This window comes from Hypanus sabinus, chromosome 28 (genome assembly GCF_030144855.1).
Source record: "Hypanus sabinus isolate sHypSab1 chromosome 28, sHypSab1.hap1, whole genome shotgun sequence".
NCBI classification, from domain to species: Eukaryota; Metazoa; Chordata; class Chondrichthyes; order Myliobatiformes; family Dasyatidae; genus Hypanus; species Hypanus sabinus.
This window is the reverse complement of record NC_082733.1, coordinates 46,328,778-46,337,113: the sequence shown is the minus strand read 5'-3', so window position 1 is coordinate 46,337,113 and position 8,336 is coordinate 46,328,778. Positions and strand designations below refer to the sequence as shown.

The window sequence follows — 8,336 nt, the reverse complement described above, 5'->3', positions numbered from 1 at the left end:
TAACTTGTGGTCTTATGGTCAATGATTCAGGAACAACTTCTTCCCCCTCCAAGGTCAGATTTCTGAATGAAAAATGAATCTACACTACCTCACTATGTTCTCTCTCTTTTTGCATTCATTTAATTTTAAATGTGCTTTTTACGATTCATAGTTTATGTTTTAATGTATTGCAATGTACCTCTGCGGCAAACCAATACAATTCACGACATATGCTGGGGCTTTAAGCAGCATAACCCATTAAATTCGTTAAATGGGGTTGAAGAGATGGGGTGAGCTGAGAGTGTCGCAGAGATTAGCCCCAGTAAATTTTAAGATTTTAGGTAGTTAAAAATTCAACCTGTGGTTATTTATTTGAGACCGGAACGGAAGTTGTCAGTGAGCAGACGAGACCGGAGCGGGACTGCGCCGGACTTGGAGGACCGAGCGCGGGGTGGCGCCGGAGGAACTCAGTTCACAATTCACAGTCGAAGGCCGCACTGCAACGGATTCAGGTAGGTACAGAGGGCAAATTCAAAATGCAGAATCTTGCCCCCCGGCCATTTCATTTCGGAGAACAGCCACCATCCCCCACTTCCTCATCCTTTATCAGTAATCTCTTAACTCTTTCCAAAAACCCTTCTTCGCTCCTTCTCACTCCTCCCCCTTACCTTCTGTGCTCCTTACCTCTTCCCCGCCACCCCATCCTTTGCTCCTTCTCACACCACCCATTCCTTCCCCCTTCCTTTCTTCCTCCTCCTGCTTCCCCCTCCCCCTCGTCCCTCCACCTCCGCTTCCTCCGGTCGCCCCTCCACCCCCGGCCCGATCCTGCTGTTCTTTTACAAAATATTGTTGCTGAGTGCTGTGTTTGTCTCTTGTTTGTAGGCAGTCTGTGCCTTGCCTTGTTGCAAGTGGAGCAGAGAGTGGTGTAAGCAGTGTGCGCCGCGCCTTGTTGAGGTGGAGGAGTGAGCGCTGTGTTCTGAAGCCATGCCAACGGTGGTGCTGTTAGATGTTTCTCTCTCCATGACTCGCCCTGTCCCTCTGGAGGGCACTGAGGAATACCAGCGCAAACATTTGGCTGCTCATGGACTCAGTATGCTGTTTGAACATATGGCGACCAGTTACAAATTGGAGTTCACTTGCCTTGTGGCTTTCTCTTCTCTCTGGGAACTCATGGTTCCCTTCACCAGGGATTATAACGCTCTTCAGGTGCAATTCGACGTGTTTCAGTTGTCCACCCTCATTCCTGGCCAGGTTATCTGTGTGAAATAATCCTGTCTCTAGTTGGTGGGAGATGCTAACTGGTCCTCTCATGACAGACAAAGTCTGGTACAGCACAATGTCAGGCCCTTCAGCCCATTATTTTAATTACCATTCCTGTTCTGACTTGTCAGTCCATGGTCACCACTTGTGACACAATGAGGCCACCCTCGGGGTGGAGGAGCAAAACGAATTTACTCTGGGTAGCTGCAACCTGATGGCATGAATATCAATTTCTCCTTCTGGTTAAAAAAAAATTCCCTCTCACTCTCACTCTTCTTCTATTCCCCAGTCCCTATTCTGAACTGTCTGTTGTTTCCTCCTGTGGCCCCTCTCTCCTATGGTCCAGTCTTCTCTCCTATCAGATTTCTTCTTCTCCAGCCCTTTACCTTTCCCACCCACATGGCTTCACCTATCACCTTCGAGCTTGTCTTCCTTCCCCTCCCCCCACTTTTATTCTGGTGGCATCCCCCTTCCTTTCCAGTTTTGAATGAAGGTCTCAGCCTGAAATGTCAACTGTACTTATTTCCATAGATGTTGCCTGACCTGCTGAGTTCCTCCAACATTTAGTGCGTGTTGCTTCAGCCCATCATGTCTCTGAGCATGATTCCAATTTCAACTGAACATGGTTCAGAACAACACACACAAAATGCTGGAGGAAATCAGCAGGTCAGGCAGCACCTATGGTAATGAAAAACAGTCAACGTTTCGGACCAAGACCCTTCTTCAGGACTAAGACACCTGAATAGAAAGGTCAGAGTAGGGAACAGAGGGTGTGGGGAAAGGCAGGAAGGAGAAACTGATATTCATGCCATCAGGTTGGACAGTACCCTGACAGAATATGTGTTCCTCCTCTCCGCTGAGGGTGGGCTCATCATGGCACAAGACAACATGTCAGAATGGGAATTGGAATTAAATGTTTGGCCACTGGGAAGTCCTGTATGTGGCAGATGGTGCAGAGGTGCTCGATGAAGCAGTCCCTCAATTTACAACAGATCTCACCAATGTAGAGGAGGACAAATCGGGAGCATCATATGCAATAGACGCAGATGTCGGAGGTTATTGTGGGACATTGATAGAATGTAGAACTGGGCTGAGAAGTGGCAGATGGAGTTCAACCCAGATAAATATGAAGCGGTTCATTTTGGTAGGTCAAATATAGTTTTATTGGTAAGACTCTTGGCAATGTGGAGGATCAGAGAGATCTTGGGGTCCATGTCTATAGTACACTCAAAGCTGCTGTGCAGTTTAACAGTGTTCTTAAGAAGGTGCATGGTGTGTTGGCCTTCATCAACCATGGGATTGAGTTCAAGAGCTGTAAGGTAATGTTAAAGCAATATAAAATCCTAGTTAGACCCCACTTGGAGTACTGTGTTCAGTTCTGGTCACCTCACTACGAGAAGGATGTGGATGCTATAGGGAGAGTGCAGAGGAATTTACAAGGATCTTGTCTGGATTGGAGAGCATGCCTTATGAAAGTAGGTTGAGTGAACTTGGCCTTCCCTCCTTGGAGCGACGGAGGATGAGAGGTGACCTGATAGTTGTATAAGATTATGAGAGGCATTGATTGCGTGGATACCCAGAGTCTTTTTTCCACGGCTGAAATGGCTAACACGAGGAGACATAGTTTCAAGGTGCATAGAAGTAGGTATAGAGAAGTAAGTTTTTCACTGACACGTAATGGGTGTGTGGAATGCACTGCCAGCAACGGTGGTAGAGGTGGATATAATAGAGTCTTTTATGAGACATCTTGGATAGGTACAGAAGTACCAGAGGACTGGAGAATGGCAAATGTAGTTCCCTTGTTTAAAAAAGGTAATTGGGAGAAACCTGGGAACTATAGACCCGTGAGTCTTACGTCAGTGGTGTGTAAACTACTAGAAAGGATTCTTAAGGATAGGATCTATGAGCATTTGGAGAAGTACAGGCTACTCATGGATAGTCAACATGGCTTTGTGAAGGGAAGATCGTGCCTCACAAGCCTGATTGGGTTTTTTGAAGAGGGAACAAAAGAAATTGATGAGGGTCGGGCAGTGGATGTGGTCTACATGGACTTTAGCAAAGCATCTGACAAGGTCCCTCATGAGAGACTCATTTAGAAAGTCATGAGGCATGGGATAAGTGGAACCTTGGCTGTTCGGATAAAAAATTGGCTTAAAGGAAGAAAGCAGAAGGTAGTTGTGGAAGGAAAGTATTCTGCCTGGAGGTCAGTGACTAGTGGAGTGCCGCAGGGATCTGTCCTGGGACCCCTGCTATTTGTGATTTTTATAAATGACCTGGATGTAGAGGCAGAAGGATGGGTGAGTAAGTTTGTGGATGACACGAAGTTTGGAGGAATTGTGGATGGAGCTGTAGGTGGTCGAAGGTTACAAGAGGATACAGACAGGCTGTAGAGTTGGGCAGAAAAATGGCAGATGGAGTTCAATCCGGACAAGTGTGAGGTGATGCATTTTGGAAGGACAAACCAGAAGACTGAATACAGGATTAATGGTCAAATCCATACATCCCTCAAGGTCGCTGCACAGGTTGATAGGGTAGTTAAGAAGCCCTATGGGATGCTAGGCTTCATTAACAGGGGGATTGAGTTCAAGAGTAGAGAGGTCATGTTGCAACTCTACAAATCTCTGGTGAGACTGCACTTAGAGTATTGTGTTGAATTCTGGTCACCTCATTATAGGAAGGATGTGGAAGCTATGGAGAGGGTGCAGAGGAGATTTACCAGGATGTTGCCTGGATTGGAGAACAAGTCATATGAAGCAAGGTTGGCAGAGCTGGGACATTTCTCTTTGGAGCATAGAAGAATGAGAGGGGACTTGATAGAGGTCTACAAGATTATGAGAGGCATAGATAGGGTAGGGTGGATAGTTAGTACCTGTTTCCCAGGGCACCAATAGCAAACACCAGAGGGCATAGGTACAAAATTAAGGGAGGGAAGTTTAGGGGATAAAATCAGGGGTAAGTTTTTTTACACAGAGGGTTATGAGTGCCTGGAATGACTTGCCAGGGATGGTGGTGGAGGCTAAAACATTAGGGGTATTTAAGAGCCTCTTGGACAGGCATATGGATGAAAGAAAAATGGAAGGTTATGGGGTAGTGTAGGTTTAGTACTTTTTAAGGATTATATGGGTCGGCATAACATGGAGGGCTGAAGGGCCTGTACTGTGCTGTAGTGTTCTATGGAGCTTAGAAAATAGGGCTGTGCGGTAGGGAAATTGTAGGCAGTTTCTGGAGTAGATTACATGGTTGGCACAACATTGTGGACTGAAGGGCCTGTAATGTGCTGTAGATTTCCATGTACCATACCCTACCTGTTCATGGTCCATATCTGCCGAAATCTGCTTTTACAACCTCCTCTTCCCCACTGCCCCCCAGCCACATGTTCCAGGTACCAACCACTCTAGGTAAAAAATTAAGTAAATGGACTTGCCTCAGAAATCCCTATAAACTTCCCCACTCTAATGTATATGATATAGTGTTTGACAATTTTATCTTGGTGAAATAGACTATCAAGCCTCTCATAATTGTGTGTATATATATATTTATATACTTTTTGATACTCCAGAGTAAACAATCCAAATTTCTCCAATCTCTCCTTGCTGATAATGCTCTTTAATCCAGGCAAAATCACAGTGTCCATCTTCTGTGCCTTCTACAAAGCCTTTTCATACTCCTTGCAATGAAGTGACACAGCACTCCAAATTTTTATTTAAGTACTACACAATTTACAAATATTAAGCAGTAGTAAATCAAGGCAACTGGACTTGCTGTGTTGTTTAGAAGACATTTTATCACTCATCCAAGAGGCATCATCAGCTCTAATTCACGGTGAATAGTTTTCCAGCTTATAAACTCTGAGAGTTCTTTAAAAGGGAAACAATCACATGAAGGTCTTTAGGAGTCGTAGAGGTAATGAAAGGGTTATTAGACTTTGTGTGAATGGAGATGTGGATTGTTGTGGAGACACTGGGATGGAGATGTTAGGACTGCATTGTAAGTAGCTGATAGGTAGTGTCCTACCCCACCCCCTCTTCAGGGATGGGTCTTCCAGTTTGACAAAAATGGCTTCTTTAACCCCTCCTTCAAACCACCTGTCCTCCCTGTCCAAAATGAGCACATTGTTATCTTCAAAGGAGTATCCCTTGTCCTTTAGGTGTAGATATGCAGCCGAGTCTCAACCTGAGGTGTTGGCCCTCCTATGTTGGACCATCCCTTTGTGAAGTGGTTATTTTGTCTTTCCGATATACAGATCTGTGTAGTTCTTATTGTACTGGATAGCAAATACAATATTGCTCTGTTTATGTTTGGATTTTCAACAAACAGCAAATCCATCTGTTTTTCAAACCAACAAACATACTCACACTCGTCTATCTCAATGATCCCACACCCAACCCGTTTCCAATTTCTGACCTTCAACCGGAATTGGGAAGTGTGTAAATGCACCTTTGAACACAGATGAAATGTGGTAGATCCAGCAGTATATGGACCCTGGATTTCATGCTCATGTCCAAGGAGTAACTTATCATTTATTGGAAGCATTTACAATTTTAGTGATCTATAGATGTCTCTAGTCAAGTTGGGTACATCAATGTTAACCACTTTGAAATTCTTTATTTTGTCAGATCTCTCCGTTGGTTTGCCGTTTGTAATCTGCTCCAGCTTGTAACCGTCTACCATCTCACTGCTTCAGTTTTGCCCTGTTGATTACTCTCAGTTTTAATGACTGCAGTGTTCAAGGCCTTAACCCCTCTGCACTTTTACTCCTTTCATGGGAGGTCATTAAACATTGTTCATGTGTTCTTTTAGCTCAGTGTCTTTCAAACTTCCATGAAGTATCTTTGACAGTTAAAATGTTCAATTTTCTCACCACACTGGATCTCTTACAGGAAGCTCTGACCACCATGGATGACTATGACAAGACCTGCCTTGAGTCTGCTCTTGTGGGGGTCAGTAATATTGTGCAGGATGAGTGGGGTGCCTGCATTCCCTGTCAGGTAACTGCACATCCACTTATGAGTTTGACCGTCTACCTGATCATGAATTTCTGTCTTGTACGTTTGCTGATGTGTTTTAGAAGTTTTGATATTGGATGTTCTTGCTGTGGGTAAAGCTATGGGGCCTCTTACTCTCAGATTATGTTGGGAAAAGAGGATTCTGAGGAATGACTTTTCCTGCTATAGCAGTTTCAGTTAGTCCATATTTAGAATGTGTGAGTTTGTGGACAGTGTATGCTTGTTTTCTGTAAGTTTTTAGAAACCTTCAATACCCACTCTAAGGTTGATTGCATCTTTTAATGAAATGACTGGTTACCAGAATGTGTTTCATAACAATTCCTGGTTCACTGTGAACATTTCGCCTCTGATTTAAACTTATGGTGAGTATTAATTGTGATCTCTCTGGCCTTTGATATGTAAGTATAATTGACAATCTCTGTGACAATCTTTAAGCCGTTCCTGATCTTGAAATGTATAATTATTCAATAAAGCAGGGAAGTTGGATTGTTTCCTCATCTGGTCCAGCCTGTTCTAGAAGTATGCTGTTCAACTGTTCTTGTCTGTACTGTTCAATGATGACACTGAAGCTAATAGGTTAGAAGCATTTCTAATGGTTGTAGAATGCAGAAAACTAATATGTAACAAAATATTTTATCCTGTAATTAAAAACTGAAATTCTTTACATTTTCCTGATTCAGCTCCTCCTCTTACTGAAGCAAATTTCTGATGAAGTTTCTGATTGGAGGTTTGTTTTATCTATCTCAGGTGATCCTTGTAACAGATGGGAGCCTGGGAATAGGTCGAGGATCCCTGCGTCATTCACTCTCCATCCTTCATCAGCGTTCCGAGGAGAACAAGTTCCCACTTCCCTTTCCATTTCCATCAAAACTGTATATTATGTGCATTGCTAACTTAGAGGAGGTAAGGCATATCTGAGGGGAAATTGGACACTTCGGTAACAAAGTTCTAAAGAAAAGAATATGGGATTAATTTGAGATGGTTATTTGATGTGACCCTGAATTCTGCTTTCTTCACGAACTTTGTTTTTCTAGCTTCAGGCCACAGACACACTGGATGTTCTCGAACGACTGATAGATTTAAACAACAGTGAGGGGCAAATCTTCACTATTGATGGTCCTCTTTGCCTGAAAAATGTACAGTCTATGTTTGGGTATGTTGATTGCTTTGAATCTGATACTGACAAGATAGTGTGGATGTGGCAAGATGTATACTGGCTGAGTCTAAGACCAGAGGTCATAGCCTCAGAACAGAGGGATGTCTATTTAGAACAAAGATCAGGAGGAATTTACTTTAGCCAGAGGGTGCTGAATTGATTGCTACAGGTGGCTGTGGAGGCCAGGTCACTTAGGTATATTTAAATTGGAGGTTGATAGATTCTTGATTGATTAGGGCATAAATATGTTACGGGGAGAAGGTAAGAGAATGGGTTTATGAGAGAGAGAGATAATAACTCAGCCATGAGGAAATGGTGGAGCAGACTCCATGAGCTGAATGGCCTAATTCTGCTCTTATGTCTTGTGGTCTTCTGAACATGGATTGATGCTGTGATTTGAGTGACTGCTTTGTCATGAAGTGGATGGGGTATATTCTGAGAATGGGTTGTGAGAGTTATAATTCAAGGGTATTGTTTGTTCCTCTGTAGATTACATATCAGTCCCACTCCTGGTACTTTTTCTGGATTTTGGATCATAATCATGTTTCTCTTTTTTGCATTGCAGCAAACTGATTGACCAAGCATACTCTCCTTTCCATGCTGTGCTGAAATGTGGGCATCTAGTTTCTGACATGCAAATGTTTCCAAGACCAGAACCTGTTGTCATTGATGAAGAACTGGAGCCCATACCAAAGACTATCAACACAGGTAAGATTTAAGAGTCTTAGAGCTATACAGTAGAGCTGTACTGTACAGTATTTCAGCCTAACTTGTCCACGCCAATAACAATGCTTAGCTACGTTATCCTCATTTGCTTATACTAGGCCCGTATTTCTCTAATTCTTTCCTATCCGACTGCTTCTACAAATGCCTATTCTGTATTTGGCTGAACCGTTTCCTGACCTTTCAGATCTCTTTTAAACTTTTCTTCTCTC

General features: G+C 43.4%; 1 protein-coding gene across 4 annotated transcripts in view; it reads left to right on the top strand.

Annotated features, from left to right (window-relative positions):
- The first annotated feature begins 365 nt into the window (after positions 1-365).
- The window catches only part of ints14 (integrator complex subunit 14), a 146,077-nt gene continuing 138,106 nt past the window's right edge, over positions 366-8,336 (top strand). For 3 of the 4 annotated variants that reach the window (XM_059953155.1, XM_059953154.1, XM_059953153.1), the window contains exons 1-6: positions 366-491; positions 862-1,185; positions 6,120-6,227; positions 6,993-7,148; positions 7,280-7,398; positions 7,967-8,109. In XM_059953155.1, the coding sequence (XP_059809138.1) occupies positions 964-1,185; positions 6,120-6,227; positions 6,993-7,148; positions 7,280-7,398; positions 7,967-8,109 (748 nt within the window). In that variant the 5' untranslated portion in view covers positions 366-491; positions 862-963. Of the gene's footprint in view, positions 492-861; positions 1,186-1,970; positions 1,990-6,119; positions 6,228-6,992; positions 7,149-7,279; positions 7,399-7,966; positions 8,110-8,336 lie in introns of those variants that run through there. The other variant, XM_059953156.1, reaches the window with a different exon arrangement.